Below are 17,600 nucleotides of genomic sequence, written 5' to 3'. Positions count from 1 at the left end.
TGTTCAAAAGGATTATTGAATTTCTAAAAAATAAAAATATCAGCACGCTCAAAATGTTCCTAGCGAAAACGAGGGATCTTCGGCGGAAGGCTGCTCATTCGCGCCCTATGACGTAGGCTCGTGACATTTCAGAAGCGCGCACTTTTGCGCGTGGATTTTTAAAAAATCATTAAAAATCAACCACGGTGTTTTAAAATTCGGTGATGGTGAATTTTTTAGTTTTGAGGGTCAATTAACAATATCCCATAGCCAACATATGAACATTTAATAGGTTGCAACTTCCCTATTGATTACTTTAGAGGCAAGTGTATAAGATAATATTTATTCTACTATGAACTTTAAAGTATAATGGAAGAAAGGGAGATTTCTTAAAATTAACAAAATAATAATAAATAAATAAATAAATTAAATAAAGCAATTTTCTGCTAAAATGATATTTATGTTTTATATGCATTAGAAGCAATTTTAATCAGATAACTTTAAAATACATTTTTTTTCCTGAAAACTTACTTTTTTTTCAACAGAGTTCTTGATTATCCTTTTTAATCATTGCCAAAACAAAAATGAATTTCGTAGCAATTTAAACATTTATTGAGGAAATAAAGATACATAAATATCATTAGTTAAAACGAAAAAAAAAAAAAACATTTACAGCTTTCTCATACTTTAAATTCCCTTCATTTTTATTCTATCAACCAATCATCAACTTTTGTCAATGCTGTAAAACCATTTCAATTAAAGAAGATAAAGCTCTTTGTCTATTTCTCAAAACTTAAAAATTATTAAAATAAATAAAATTAAATTTAAAAAAAAACTTTAAACATACGCCTACTTTCTAATAAATATTTGCAACAAAAAATTACTTTTAGCATTGTTAATTTCTTAAATAAAGGATTTAAATCAGGATTAATGTTAATGTTAAAACATTTTAAATTTCTCAAAAATATCCTTAAAACAACGAAATTTGAGAAATATTTTTCATGTGTCACGCTATCTTTAAATAAATTTGTTGAAAACAAATCTCCCTGCTAGTTCGAGATTTATATCTTTCTTAAAATTTTTGCATAGGTAATTATGTTTTATTTTACCATTGAGGAAAAAGGAAATGATGCACCCTCTCTAAAATTTTTTGAACAAGAAAGGTTTTTTACAATGGGGGGGGGGGGGGGAATCAGACAGACCATTAGACACACATTTTCCCATCCCAATACCTTACTTTCAAAATATTTATTTTGCAGTATTCATTAACTTAGTAATTCATTTGACAATTATTTCTTTTAAGGATTTTTTTTACAACAGATTAAGCATACATTTGTTCTCTCTTAAAAGTATTTGTGGAAAGTAGACTGAAAAGAAGCTAACAGCAAATTATTCTTATTTAAAATAATTCAAACTTTACCTGGCTTGCAAAATTACGTAGCAGCATTAGTAATGTCTCACTTTTTTGGAATTTTAAAAAGTTTATCAGAAAAATGGGAAAAAATACCAGTGCCGATATTTTTCTTAAAATGAATTCTTGGGCAAATTTGCAAAAACATACTGACTTTACTGACTAAATTTTGAAAAAACTGACAAATACTGACCAAGATTAAGAATACTGACTTGTACTGACTTTTACTGACCAATTGATGAGCTGTTGAAGTAATTACTACATTGATTTTAATACTCATTCAACAAGTGATTCATTGTTTACATTTTAAATCAGAAATAAATTTCCATCCTATCTTCAAAAACTTCTTTTGAAGAAGTGGAATGAATAGAAATAAAAACTTTGCCAAACGCAATATTTTAATCTGTAAAAATTTCTCAGTTATCAATAATAAGAATTTTAATTGCAACTACTCTCTCTAAAGCAATATCCTCTCATAAAGTACATAATATCCTCCAGACAAACTTGATGAATATATTCATATAACTTAGAAAAAAAAATCAACATCACATATATTGTATAGCCTGGATCAAAAAAGAATCAGAGGGGACATGATTCAATTGTTTAAATTTATCAAAATGAAAGATGTTAACGGGTTAAGTTTTTGCACAGAAAGCAGGACAAGGGGTCATTGTTTTAAGCTATTCAAATCTCAGGATAACCCGGAAATTAGGAAAAAAATACATCTTTAGTAGAGTTGTAGGCACTTGGAACAGTTTACCGGAAGAAACGGCAACAAGCAAGGGGGTGGATAGCTTTAAGAGAGCCATCGATCCTTATTGGGGACTTATAAACTGCCTAGGACCAGCCTAGCTGGGCCTACAGCCTGATGCTGGTCGTCACATTTGTATTTCTATAATACTGCACTTTAAAAAGAAAATTTTTATACATAAATTCTTTTTTTCAATAAGAATTTGACATCTTGATATAAGTACAGTAGATCCTCATTTTATGCGGGTTTAAGATTTGACACACCTTTATTTTATTTTATGCGGATGCGGCAATGCAAATAAAATTTTCCCCCCTTTCAAAATCCAAACTCTTAAAGATTGCAGATTACACGTAATAAACTGCATTTTGGCGTGCTAATAATCGAGCTTGGGCTACCAGAGACCTTTTATGTAATTGGTTCCAAAGCTCTTCCCAGAAGAGCTTTTAAGAGTGACAAAGGCGGCCAAAACCAACGAGGATACCGACATCGGTAACACACAACCAAAAACATTCACACTGAAAACTTTGAGCCATTCCTAGACAATAGAAATGATCTTTCTGAGTTATTAGTGAAGGAAGATTCTATCATGGAAATGACGCAAATGATCATGGATGCGTTAATGCTCTGCAAAGAATTACAGAGAAAACTTCTTAATGACTGCCAAAAGACTATCATTGCTAGCTCCTCTTTATAAACAGAACATGAAATTAATTAATGTTTTCTTTATACATGTTGTGCATAAAATCGATATAAGTACACATTAAACTTATTATACAATTAATCATCACTATAATGAAGTAGTTTTTTTATCTATGGAACCTAACCCCTATTTTAACACTACTATTAAGTCTCAATTTACGTGGTTTCGATTTATGCAGCATTTCCGTGGAACGTAACCCCCGCGTAAAACGAGGGTCTACTGTACATAACATTGCACAAAAGTGGATGAAAATAATATTTCAAATAACTTTTTCATTAATATTTACAATGAATTTTCAAAAATGTTTTTTGCCCAGTAAATTAACCTATTTCTGCATGAAGTCGTCTATTTAAAGCCCAATTTAATAAATTAGTAAGTTGAAATGTACGCTATTTGCATACGAACATACACTGATACAAAATGCAGTTCAAGACACAACACAGTAAAATTATAAGTGCACAATTAAAAACAAGCATTTTCAATATATTTCTTTTTAAAGTTTTTAGAAATCTCTCATAAACTGAGAAATATACCTACCAATGTATGTTATATAGACTGACAGGTAACGACATTGCAAAGGTTCCCCCTAAAAAATAATACCTTAATAAGTATCAACAATGAAACTAAAGGAGGAAATAAACAAATATCAGGGATATATTTCCCTTATAGGCTTTTATAGGCATTATCTTATTATGCAACATTCACAACAATGTCAGTGAGACTATTTTAGGTAATAGTAAGAATCAATCATATTACAGATGAGTCAGAAAACAATTTTACTTTATTTCTAATCTTGAAAAACAGATCAAATAGTAATAATATGATGAGCTTGGTTACAAATTTTTCCAATATCTAAAATTTCTACACTGGAATTTCTTGAAAAAAGAAGAAAAGATGATTTTTCTTTCTGCTTTGGGTTCACGCCATTATGATTTAACCCTTTCATGAACAGTTGATTTGGATGCAAACTTTCAACAAAAAAAAGCTTAAAAATATTTATTGATATAAGTTTTCAGTATAAAACTGTATTATGAGTACAACAAAAATGCACTAACCTTCTTTCCTTTTAGTTCAAATTTGTTTTAGAAAAAAATTTGATTACTACATGTCAAATTTTCTCAAAAAATCCAGAAAAGATATAGGCATCTGTTACGGCTAACTTTCAATACGAAAAATTATAAATTAAAATTCAGTTTAGTACACTCTAAAAATATATATTTCACGCTTTTAAATGATATACAACACTTATAGTTTTGTTAATACTGAAATTTTGATGCTCAGGTTGACATTTTTGTAGAATTGCCCAATTAATTTTTAACTTTTACAAATTCTGTAAACAAAAATTATTTTTGTGATTAATTTGTTGTAATCTGGCTAAATTAAGCATTTATTCCATTATTCTTCATCTAAAAATATTATAGTAACTTAACCTGTAAATATTTTCTTGTAATGCATATACAACCCCCTTACATTCGAATGAAGTATGAAGAATGAAGTCCCTCCATTTCTCTGAAAGATAAGATTTGTGAATGGAATAAAAAGAAAATATGAAAAACTGGTAGTACGAACTAGGATTTTCTGGATATTTCTTTGCTGAGTATAAAGCCATGTGGCATTTGAACAAGAGTGAGTTTTGCTTTTTAGACTGGTCTGAGCCGTTGCGTTGAGAGCATGTATTTGGCTGTGTTTTTGCATATTTTGAAGTAAATACGTGTGTGACCGTTGAGTTGCGGTGTTTAATTGATATTTGCTTAATTGCTGATGATTGATTTAGCAGTTGTAACTATATTTCCTGTATACAGCTGTAAATTGTGTTTTTCTCAAGAACTATGTTGTCTTTGAAAGAAAGTTTGAAGTTGTTACGAACGCCTAACATAACTAATCAAATACCATATTCAAAAAGTTTTTTTTTTTTAATTAGATATTAAAAATAAAGACAATATTTAAACATACTGACATTGAAGCATACTTTATGGATAGCTTTTTGCCTTCGTGCAAATTCCCTTTTGAATATTGCAAATTTTTCATTTATTTTGAAATCTGGAAATTATTTTATTTATTATTGCCCTAGCTTTGAATGACTGTTTAAAATAACTTTTCTTACTTTACTGAATATATTACCAGTAGTAAGGTTTTTTCTTTTTTTTTTTCTTTTTGCGAAGTGCTGAATTTTTGAGGAATTAAGTTGCTGAACTTTTCATCTGTTTTAAAATTAAAATAAAATTAAATATATAATTTTAAAAGCCTTTAAAAATCAAATATACAATTAAAATTTTAAGTTTTTATCATTTAAAAATTGAATGTAAGATTAAAATGCAATTGGACACAGAAAATAGCTTGCTGTGCTTCACATTTTGATGCTGTAAATTTTTCAGTTCTTTTGAATTATGGAAATAATTTTACTGTATGCTAGATTATAATGGCTTTGTAATAATAATTTTTAATTACTTATTCTCCTTTTTATGAGCTATTGGCAGTTATATTGCATTTTATTGCTTAAAATTTTTGTAAAATATTTTTTAAATTGATACTTTACAACAATAAAGAATAAAATAACATTAAAAAAAAAAAGGTTTTTAATCTATTTTGCTTCCATATTTAGTTGGTAACAGAATATTTAACTTCGCCCTCATTTTGAATGTTTTTCTTCTCTACTTTTTTGACTATTTTTTTTTTCATAGTTTTAAATTTCTTTTTACTGCTTTTTGAACCGTCCACCTTGTTCCAAGGACTGAAATGGTCTATTTGTTTTCAGTCCGACTACATGGTCAGGTGGGGGAAAGTAGGGATAAAATAAAGGGGTTTTTTTCTTTTAACGAATTGCCCTAAAACCAGAAAATTAAACTTATTTCATTGAAAGTTTTCTTGCATTTGGACTCACAGAAAATAAACAAAAAGCATAACCATTCAATCTTACTGAATTGTGTTCTTATAGTGATACATTTTAAAGAGCATGTTTTAATATCTCCACTTTACCCCATAATGGATAGGTGAATTAGAATATAATTAGAGAAATGTTTTCAAAAATTGTGCTTAAAATAAGAATATACTTAAGTGAAATACACCAGCCAGCTCAGTCATTTCCAGCTGAGGACTGCAGTTTCGTGCTTATTAGCACTCATCATCCCGGCATAGGAAAGTGAAGGTTTTCCATCTCCAACTCAGTCACTTTCCTATGCCGGGCTGATGAGTGCTAATAAGCACGAAACTGTAGTCCTCGGCTGGAAATGACTGAGCTGGTTGGTGTATTTCACGTATTTTTGCTTTAGCCCTGGCTAATGGGCAGTAATTTACTGAAGAATATACTTACCAAGATTCCATAATTTAAATTCTTGCAAAGATTTTAATATTGCTGATGTACTAATATTTATCATTCAAGTTATATAAAAACCAATTTCAGAATTTTTTTTTTTTGAAAAGTTATGTAAATCCTGTTTGTGTTTGGAAACCTTATTTCTTTTGAGAATACCCAAGAGTGCTTTTTATCTCCAATCCCTTTTAATGATTGTCCCAACGGTGCAGGATGTGGAAGATGACTCCCTAGGGTATAAAGAATAATACTTCATTGAGCTTCCGGAAAAGGATTGACCGATCAAGAAACTTCAATGTAAAACATTTTAAAATGCTACAGGAGAAATAATATCAGAAGAAGAAAAAACTGACACAAACAGCAAACAGGAGTCAATCCAGGATTTTTTTTTTCTCACTACCTATTTTCTTGAAAGTTTTTTTTTAATCAGCATTGACTTTGTGATTTTTTAAAGGCACATTTTAATTTTTTAAAGAAAACTAGAGCAACTTAAACATTACTTTGAAAAGTGCAAATGTCATCTACTAATATTGCTAACAGTTTTTTCTTTCCTTCTTTTTTTTTTTTTGGAAGGGGGGGGGGGAGCTAAAAACCTAAGAGGTAGGGAAAATACCATTTTATCTCAGCTCAATAGGCTTTGTACTTTGTACAATTCAGGAAATAATCAGACCCCCCCCCCCCCATTGATGCTAGGATATTGCGTAAATGCAATTTGGCAAAATAAAAGCTAAAAATGAGTTAAAATACGACGAAAAAATTGTTACCTAATCGATTGTTCATATTAATCATCTTAGCATTTTATTTTATGGATAAACTATGTTTTTAACAGAAAAACAAGGTTTCTATTTAAAAATGCAGCTTTTAGTGAAACTTTCGATTTTTTAATGCCGTTTTGCGATTGTGTCGATTTTTAAAGTTTGGTGAAGCTGCTGATTTTATTACATGATTTTTGTGAAAGTACTGATTTTAAAATAAGATTTTTATGAAGGTTCCGAAAAACGGTAGTAAAATCAACTTGTATTGGGCCTTGGAAAATGGAGGTCAACTTATAGTAGTTCTTATAAATGTGTGTCAAGTTCAGCCTTTATTGCAAACTGAAATTAGCACTGGTCCAACCATAGGAGGAAAAATGTTGACTTACTTGGGTTGTCAAAATACCCAATTTTACCTGTGTTCATATAATTCCCAAAACTTATTGTTTAATTTTATTTCTTTAATTTCAGTTTTTATATGATACACTGTATGTCTTTCCTTAATTCAAATGCTTTTTGGATTTTCTAACATAACTTTTACAAAAGAAAATAAAATCAGCCTGCTCCTTCTAGACTACATTTAAAAATATGTTTGTCAGTGATAAAATTATATCTAAGGTTAAAAGCAAATTAAACTTAACAGAAACTTAAATTACCTGCCATATGCAATGAGCATAAACAAGTTAATTTTAACTTCAAAAACTGAAACAAAAATAGTTGTAACACCTCAATATATGTCTGTAAAAAAAGAATAAATGAAAAATCTTACTTTAAGTACGTGTGTTTCAATACACCACTACTAAACGATGTGGGTCCACTTTCCAGGGTTCATACCCTATTCGGATGAAAAAATTCCATGACTTTTCCAAGACTTTTTCATGACTTCATAAAAAAATTTCATGACCTTGTTACATGATGAGAATAGCACTATTTAATTTCAAACTGGAAATTTTTTGGAAATGAGCATTAGCGAAACTTCTACGTGAATGCTTCTACCTCATCGAAACACTTACTTGAGATTGAAAAAATATCAGTGTACACCTAAAAACTAAACTCTATTCTTATTTGTCTTCATCATATAACTTTTAGTAAAGTTAGTAAAACTACAGTGAATGAAATATAACAGTGTTTAAATGTCTAATAATCTTTATAAACAGGTAAAATGATAATGAATGGGACATAGGTTGAATGAGTCATTAAAACTAAGTTTCAATAAATTTGCTTCAAAGGCTGCCTTTAAGCATCAGCAGTGCATTTAAGTATACACATAGCTTGACAGTACTTTGGTTCATTAAAGAAAAGCCATTCTTCAGTAAATTCATGTTTCTAAACCAAATATTTATATTTAAAAAAAGAAAGAAAAACATTCAGTAGCGAATAAATCTTCTGATTCAAATGTACTTGTTTACTTATTTGCACATTTTCAAATGCATATAAATTATTAGGTTCAGAAATTCCTGAACATAGGGTTTGATTTCTGACATTGAACGTAACAGGGTCGCATGGATTAGTTCTGCGGGCCGTTTGTTGGGCAGTACTGTTTCAGAGCATTAGAATTCCCCTATTTCTGTGTTTTATCACCTGACTAAAGATCAACATTTTCAAAAACTTTCAACAAATTGAGATCAACTCTGATAAATTTAGTAATAAAGTTTTTACGAGTGATGGAAACAAACTCGGATGCAATTGAATTGCATTTTTTAAGTGGGCGTGGCAAAATCAAGAATGTGCAAGTTAGCTACTACAGAATATAAAAAGTCTTGAAAATAATGGTAAATGCAAAACGAGTAATGTCCAAGTAGTAAAATCACATTGCAAAAAAAGACGAGCGGTTGCTACAGAAGTGGATGTAATGAGATTTCAAAATTCAGAATTGTTTTTGCGATCATTCAATTTTCTAGTTTTAATATGTAAGACTGTTAAATCACTCAATATTTCTGATGCTCTTTTAGCAACTGTTACTTTCTCTTTGCCCAGGACATTTTTTCACGACTTTAAATATTTTTCCATGACTTTGAACAAAAATTTCAATTTTCCATGACTTTTCCAAGGTCTGAAATTTGCTAAATTTTTTTCCATGACTTTCCAGGATTTCCATGACCCGTACAAACCCTGACTTTCCCTCACCTGACCCTATTGCTACTTGGAAGTACTTTCATTAAGGTAAAACTAATCAGCAATATTCTTACCGTAAATAAGAATCTCTATTACTTGTCCACTTCCAATGTTTAAGAATGGCACAGTAAATTTCCAAAATTTATAAGAGTTAAAATATGTAATTAAGAATGTAGCTAGGAGTACCTGAAAGTATACCCATAGCATTAAAACACGAAAAAACAAAAATATATACATTACAAATACTTTCATGATAGAAATTATGCAAAACAGGGCATAAAAAGATAATAAACTTGTCAAAAAATAAGAACAGCATCAGTTTAAATTGCAAAAATCAATTCCTTAAGCGATACAACAAAAACAATTTTAACGCTTGCTGAAAAAATAAACTCACCAAAATCAAACCAAAAATAAAAACATGCTTAGTCGCCACTCGCTGACCTAGTTCAAAAAAGTGGCAACTCAAAAAAAAAAAAAAAAAAAAACTTCCTCAGTTACAAACTTTTTCCCCATTAGTTCCTAATGAATTCCCCCGGGGTAAATGAAATTATGCACCAAATCCATCAGGGTGGAAGACAATTTATTGCATTGGAAGTACAGCTGGGGATAAACACCAAGATCACTCGGGGAAGATCATTTTTTGACCGGAAAGGCGAGTGAACTTTTTGATACAAGTAAAACGTAGTCACCATATTTTGTCACTTGCAACATGGAAGTAGACATGATGCTTAAGTGGATAAGTTTCCAAAAACAAAGCAAAATCAGATAATTATTAAACTGGAAACTAATAAAAATCACACAAATAGGCTTTTTTTCTTCAAAAAATTTTTACATTTTTACATTTTTTTACTGCTTAAGGTAACTTTTTTAAGAAAAGAAAAATTTTAGTTTTCAAACTTTAGTTATCCTCATTGCTTTAGACATTAATGTGCTAGAAACTATAATATTTCAACTAAATGTACTTTATGAGGACTTCTTGTTTTTTATTTAATTTTGTACAGCAAATTCAAGAACCTGTCTTAATTTTTTGTTTCGTCTCAGTATTTGGTCATCTGAGGGATAGTAATAGACAGGGCTCTTATAAGGCTAAGTTTCCACAAAAACGGAATTTAGTAAAATGTGCAGCCCCCCCCCCTCCCCCCACCCGGATAAGTTTAAACCATTTTCTCGAAAAAATTAAAGTTTTTCCTTCAGAATGTTATCTTGTTGTCATTGCTTCAGATTAATGAGCTAAAAACCGACTATTCCATCTAAATTGTAATTTCTTATGGATTTTTTAATTGAATTATTTTTATGCAAAAAATTAAAAAACATATTTATCTTAAACTTTTCGCGTAGTTGCTATGTTTGGTCATTCGCAAGATGAGAGACACATGATGAGACCCTTAACTGCCTCAATTTCCAAAAACAAAATTGAATGTTTATCGCAAACAAACTATTGAAAACAGTGTAAATTATGCCAAAAAATTGTTTTCTTTTAAAGTGAAACTTTATCTGCAAAAAACCCACGCCTCTTAAAAATTTTATATGTTTTGATCAGGCTTGGAGTAATTGTAATCTGCGTAATCGTAATCATAATCTGGCAATGGGATGTTCGTAATCTTGTAATTGTAATTTTAATCTAGTGTTTCTTGTATATAGTCCAAGTAACCTAGTACATTGTAAGTTGCATCAAATGGGGGTAGTAGGTTTCATGTTTTTTTCTTGTATGGGATGTAACCAAGATGCAAAATCCAAGTTTTCGACCTCTGCGACCTCCTGGAACACTTTTGAAAATCGCCAAAACTGCTGAAATTTCGTACTTTTTCTACCCCCATTTGATGCAACTTACGATGTACTAGGTTACTTGGACTATATACAAGAAACACTAGATTAAAATTACAATTACAAGATTACGAACATCCCATTGCCAGATTATGATTACGATTACGCAGATTACAATTACTCCAAGCCTGATCAAAACATATAAATTTTTTAAGAGGCGTGGGTTTTTTGCAGATAAAGTTTCACTTTAAAAGAAAACAATTTTTTTGGCATAATTTACACTGTTTTCAATAGTTTGTTTGCGATAAACATTCAATTTTGTTTTTGGAAATTGAGGCAGTTAAGGGTCTCGTCATGTGTCTCTCATCTTGCGAATGACCAAACATAGCAACTACGCGAAAGCCCAGTTAGCATTAGGGTGTAGGCCAGTTGTAGATGGTATAAATGTTCCAGAGATTCAGGGGGAAGTTTCAAATGAGGAGTTAGATTGGGAAACTAAGGGTGTAATTTTGGGGGACTCTATGGTAAGGGAGGTGGGTAACACAGTTGGGAGAGTAAAGCGTAAGGTGGCTAGGTGTTGTTTACCAGGGGCTCGGGTAAAAGACATTAATATGGTTGCTGAAAAGAAGGGAGTATTAAATAAGGAGGACATGGTTACTTTGTGGGTGGGAACAAATGATGTAGGCCACAGTAAAAATGAGGAGTTTTCTAGGGAATGGGGAATCCCTGTTGGATAAAGCAACCAGCTTTTCGACGAATGTCCAAGTGGTTGGTTTGCTTCCCAGGTATGGAGTGCATGGAGCTGGCTAAATCAACGTGCGAGGTGTATGAACTTGCAACTGAAGTCAATTTGCGAAAAGCGCAGTATCAGGTTCATTGATGTATGGAGTCATTGTAAACGGGATTGGATTGCTAGAGATGGCCTGCATCTGAGCTCTACAGGGGTCAAAATGGTTAGTGGTATAATTTTAGGGGCTTCGGAGTCAAAAAACTAAGTTGGAATGGGGGGCATGGTTCAAGCATCAGGTATCGAGAGAATGAAATTTTTTTGGGTATTGCTAGAAATGGAAATAAAGTGACAAACAAGAGTAGTAATGTTAACAATCGTAATTTAGGAAATTTCAGGGTGTTAAATAAAAGCAACTTAGGCATGCTTAAAGTTTTCTATACCAATGCTCGCAGTATTAGGAACAAGATGGATGAATTGAAAAGCATAGTTATGGATGAGAAGTTGGATGTTATTGGAATTACAGAGACATGGGCTACCGAATCTGATGCAGAGTTATTACATATTGCTGGGTATAATTTGTTCAGACAGGACAGAGTAGGTAAAAGAGGTGGTGGGGTTTTATTTTATGTTAGAGACAATTTTATTTGCAATGAATTGATCATAAATGATAAGCCTACTGATATTGATATGGTTTGGCTGGAGTTGATGGGCAGTAAGGGCAAAAAGCTATGCTTTGGAAACATTTATAGGCCACCTAATTCAAACCAGGGACAAGATGAACAGATGTACCATATTATTAGTGACATGTCCAGTAAGGGATCCGTTATCATAATGGGGGATTTCAATTTTCCGGGTATTGATTGGAATAATTTTTATCCTGGTAATGGCAAAGAAGAGGAATTTTTAAAAGTAATTGGTGATTGTTTCTTAGATCAAGTTGTAACTCAGGGAACTCGACAGGAGGCGATTTTGGATCTAGTTTTTTGTGACATAGGTAGTTTTGTTCAGGGGTTGTGTGTAGGGGAGCATACTGGAGATAGTGATCATAACAGCATTAGGTTCTGGGTTAAATTTCAAGTGTGCAAAGATGATAATTGTAGGTTTGTGCCCAATTTCAGAAACACTGATTTTGTTGCACTTAGGCAGAGCTTGAAAGAGGTTTTTTCGTCAGGATTGGAAAATAGCGACATAGATCAGCAGTGGACGGAATTTAAGGATAAACTTACTAAGACGGTTGGGGACTATGTTCCATTTAGGAGAAAAGGTGTTAGTACCAAAATTTGGCCCATGTGGTTCTCCAGGGAGACTAAAGAAGCTCTTAATTATAAGCAAGCCACTTTTCGTCAGTTTAAAGAACCTGGTCAGAGTGCGGAGAGGCTCCAGTATGGTAAGGCAAGGTGAAATTTTAAGTATTTGGTACGAATTCAGAAAAGGGAATTGGAGCAAAGGCTGGCAGATGACATTGATGGGAATCCTAAAAGGTTTTTTGCTTACGCTAATTCTGGGAAAGCTCGAAACAGTCAAATTGGGCCTTTGGTTGATGAGTATGGAAATTTAATCCAAAACAATAGGGATATTGCAAATGTTCTAAATAACTTTTTTTCCAGTGTGTTTAACGATAACTGTATCTCAACAGCTGACACTAACAAGACACAAGCTATTATACAGCTTGAGGATTTTATATTTTCCAGGGAGGAGGTTTTATTTCATTTGAAAAAGATTAAAGCAACTAAAGCTCCGGGACCAGATAATATTTATCCAAAAAATTTAGTTGAATGTGCAGAGGAATTAGTGGATGTTATTTTGAATATTTTCAATGCTTCTTATAACTCGGGGACGGTGCCAGAGGATTGGAAGCTGGCTAACATAACGCCACTCTTCAAGAAGGGGTCTAAAGGTATTGCTGGGAATTATAGATCTGTAAGTTTGACTTCGGTGATTTGTAAGATTTTTGAAACTTTGATCAAAATTAAGATCATGAAGTTCTTAGAGACTAATAGTCTGTTGACTAGTTTGCAGTATGGTTTCAGGAAAGGTAAATCCTGTACTACTAATTTATTGCATTTCTACGACAAGGTTACCTCAGCTTTAGATAACAAAAAATGTGTAGATGTTGTTTATATTGATTTTCAAAAAGCTTTTGACAAGGTACCGCATGTTGCTCTTCTCAGCAAGTTAGCTGACATTGGAATAGGAGGAAAAACTTTACTTTGGGTTAGAAATTGGCTTACTGGTAGGAAGCAAAGAGTAGTTGTGAGAGGAAATCATTCTAATTGGAGTGATGTTTTAAGTGGGGTTCCTCAGGAATCAGTTTTAGGGCCTCTTTTGTTTATTATATTTATGAATGACATCAATGAAAATATTTCTGGAAGCATGAATTGTTTTGCTGACGATGTAAAAGTTATGGGCGTTGTCGAAAATGAAGAACAAGTAAAACAGCTGCAAGAGGATTTAGATCATATTACTAAGTGGGCAGATCAATGGGGTATGGTAGTTAATGTAGGGAAATGTCAAGTGCTACACTTAGGTCATGGAAATAAGCGTATGAGATATCGTTTACAGGGCTCAGTCATAAATCAGGCAGAAAATGTTATGGATCTGGGTATCTTTATAAATTAGGACTTCAAGTTTAGTCAACAGTGCAGTATTGCTAGTAACAAAGCCAACAAAATGCTTGGGTTTATCAATAGATCTATTTCAAACAAATCTAAGAAAGTTCTTCTGCCTTTATATAGGAGTTTAGTAAGACTTCATTTGGAGTATGCTGTTCAGTTTTGGTCGCCTTATCTGAAGAAAGATATTTTTGTATTGGAAAGGGTTCAAAGAAGGGTAACTAAATTAGTAAGGGGACTCTCAGATTTAGATTATGATACCAGACTTAATAGGCTTAACATGTATAGCCTGGAGCAAAGGAGAGTCAGAGGGGACATGATTCAGTTATTTAAATTTATCAATATGAAAGATGTAAATGGATTAAATTTTTGCGGGGAAAGCAGGACAAGGGGTCATTGTTTTAAACTATTTAAATCTCAGGCTAACTTGGAAATCAGGAAAAACTACTACTTTAGCAGGGTCGTGGGCACTTGGAATAGCTTACCGGAAGAGGCGGTAATGAGCAAGGGAGTGGATAGCTTTAAGAGGGTTATTGATCTTCATTGGGGACTAATTAATTGACTAGGACCAGCCTAGCTGGGCCCAGAGCCTGTTGCTGGTCGTCACATTTGTATTTGTATATTTGTATTTTGACCATGAAAGAAGCACGTTTTTGACAAACATCATTGCATACGCATTTAAACTAGATTAAATTTGCTAAAATTTGACACCAGAATGGGCTTGTTATCCCTAATAGTTTTCAAGATACAGATTTTCAAAGTTTCGCAAGTTCTCCAAACTTGGAAATTTTCAATCAATTTCCTTCTTTCATCATACATGCAGAAAGCAATGTTGTAGATTGTGGGCGAAAATTTCCGAGGGGTTAAATTCGAGCGTAAATCAAAAGTTGTGTCTCTTTCCTGTACTCTTTGTACTATTACTGTTGGCAGTAAGGAAGTGACTATCGACCCACTTACAGTTTCACAGGATATGCGTTTTGAAGCAGTCTGACGAAGAATTAAAGAACTACTTCACATACGAGCTTTTACCATTCCTGATGTCTCTATGGACTCAAAAAGGAATGAAGAAGGGCAATAAGTAGGTACTCTTTCTATGCAGGTTTCCAACCAATCAATATTGATGAGTCATATGGGAAAACTAAATTTGTGGTTGTAGATGGAATAGAGAAGATAGAATTAATTGTGTGGTTGGAAAAAAATATTTTGCAATGACACTAATTAAAAAAATGGTTATTACATACTAGCTCTGAAATTGCCATTTATTTTTCGGGATAATCCACAGTTAAATATTTTCATTCCCTTTCAGGATGTCCAGGGCGAGGGAAATGGCAGTGAAAAAGACCAATTGGCAAATTTACTTGGTCCTGGTTCATGGGCCCCACATGCAAATTTTTAAGGGGGGATCAGATATTTCCCCCATGGTTTAGCAGGAAATTTTCCCCATAGAAACGGATTTCGGTACAGATTAGAGTTACTAAAATTTGACATTTTTAATAACTTATTCATTAATGGCTGGAGAAGAAATGTTTTTACATTTCTGCAAAGAAAAAAGTACTAAAAGCAAGGAAGTTCTAATTTTTAAAGAAGGGGCTTGAGCCCTCCTTCCCACATACGGGCACCTATGCACCGGGCCCTTCAAAAAGGAGGAAACACCTTTGATTGTTTTCTCTCTTTTTTTTAATTAACACTTCTTGTATACACTAAATATAAATGTATGTAAAATAAATTTTGTATTCCAATATCAGTCCTCTGGTTGTGAATAGAGACCCCCCCCCCCCCCCCCCCGATAAACCTTTCCCCTTCCCTCAACTCCTTCAAAATGTTTAATTGAATAAATGTTTACCTAGGCGAACACCCTAAATACTTTTTTCTTCAATAGTCAATGCATCTTTCTAAAACTTTACACAATTATTAAATATGACATAAAGAACACATTTTGACTACTTATTTGTCGAAAAAAAATTGATCGTTTTTTTTAATAAAAAAGCCATACTTTTTAGCAAAAAAACTACCATTTCCTTAACATTTCGAGAGCATTCAGTTTTTCATACTTTTTAAGACATTTTGTATCTATCTCTTCGTTAGACACCAGAGAGTGATATGACCCTCCAATTTGGAAATAATTAATTAAAAACAAGTTTTATGGGTAAATGTTTGAAAATTTTCCCCAAAAAACGTGCTTTTTGAGTCTTAAGTTTAATTCTTAGTTATTTCAAAACCACATATTGCATGCACAATAACTTTTTGAGGTTTATATCACAGTAATATGTTGAATTACCATGTTTGCAAAGTTTCAAACCTTTAGAGTGAATACTTGTTTCTATAGAGCTGTTGGCGTAAATAAAAACTTGAAAACGTGGTAATGAGAAAAATCAAGAAAGAAAAAGTAAATATCAGTTATAAGCAAAGCATTTGAGTTTAGTATATTTCTTCTAGTTTTCTTAATAATTCACTGATTTAAAAAACAATTGTGAAATTAGAAAGAACATTGGGGCTTTTTAAGTTTCTCAAAATCGATTTTTTTTTTTTTTAATTAGGGTGTTTGCCTACCTTACTAACTCATATCATACAGGTTATTGAAGATATAAAGACAACTGCATTGCATGTATGATAAAAAAAGGAAATTGATTGAAAAATTTCAAATTTGGAGAATTTTCGAAACTTTGAAAAGCTGTATCTCGAAAACTAATAGAGCTACTAAGCTCATTTTGGTGTCAAATAGCAGAAAATTAGGTAGCAAATAGGGGTCTAAGGACCTTTAACCTTCAAAATTTTCGATTTTCTGGAAAAAAAATATATTGTGCATAATTTAATTCTGAACAATTTGATACCTTATTTATTACCATATGCCAAAAACTTTTCAAGTTATCGTAAAAATGTGTAAACTTTCCCCATAGAGATTTATGTTAACAGCAGCTGTTTAAACCTCTTATTCTCAGGTGCCGGTTTGTACGGTTTTTCTCGTTTTGCGCACAAGATATATCTCAGAAAGTTTCTTACATATTTCTGTAAAACTTTTCACTCCTGTTTGTCTGGTATATTTTTATGATCTGAACCTAAATTTCAACTAAAAATAAAAGTAAATATTTATAAAAAAAAATATTTTTGCCCAAAATTTTGGAAATTTTTGATATTAACATATAAAATCTCAAAAGTAATAAATAAATAACTTTAAAAAAATAAATAAATTTAGGTTCAGGTCATAAACATAAATCAGATAAACATACATTAAAAATTTTACGGAAATATATAAGAAACATTCTGAAATATCATGCGCACAAAACGATAAAATCGAAGAAACCGGCACCTGAGAAAAAGCGGCTTAAAAATCTCTATGGGGAAAGTTTACGTATTTTTACGATAACTTGAAAAGTTTTTGGTGTATGGTAATAAATAAGGTATCAAATTGTTCAGAATTAACTAGGCTAACATATATTTTTTCCAGAAAATCGAAAATTTTGAAGGTTAAAGGTCCT

General features: G+C 32.0%; 1 protein-coding gene across 1 annotated transcript in view; it reads right to left on the bottom strand.

Moving 5' to 3' along the window:
- The window catches only part of LOC129218324 (ethanolaminephosphotransferase 1-like), an 83,732-nt gene that overhangs the window by 23,151 nt on the left and 42,981 nt on the right, over positions 1-17,600 (bottom strand). Inside the window, exons 5-6 of the mRNA XM_054852560.1 lie at positions 9,093-9,204; positions 3,379-3,427 (exon numbers count right to left, since the gene is read on the bottom strand). Of these exons, the coding sequence (XP_054708535.1) occupies positions 3,379-3,427; positions 9,093-9,204 (161 nt within the window). The remainder of the gene's footprint in view (positions 1-3,378; positions 3,428-9,092; positions 9,205-17,600) is intronic.

Source organism: Uloborus diversus, chromosome 3 (assembly GCF_026930045.1).
Source record: "Uloborus diversus isolate 005 chromosome 3, Udiv.v.3.1, whole genome shotgun sequence".
NCBI classification, from domain to species: Eukaryota; Metazoa; Arthropoda; class Arachnida; order Araneae; family Uloboridae; genus Uloborus; species Uloborus diversus.
Note: the sequence above shows the minus strand (reverse complement) of the source record. Positions and strands in the feature narration are given on the sequence as shown.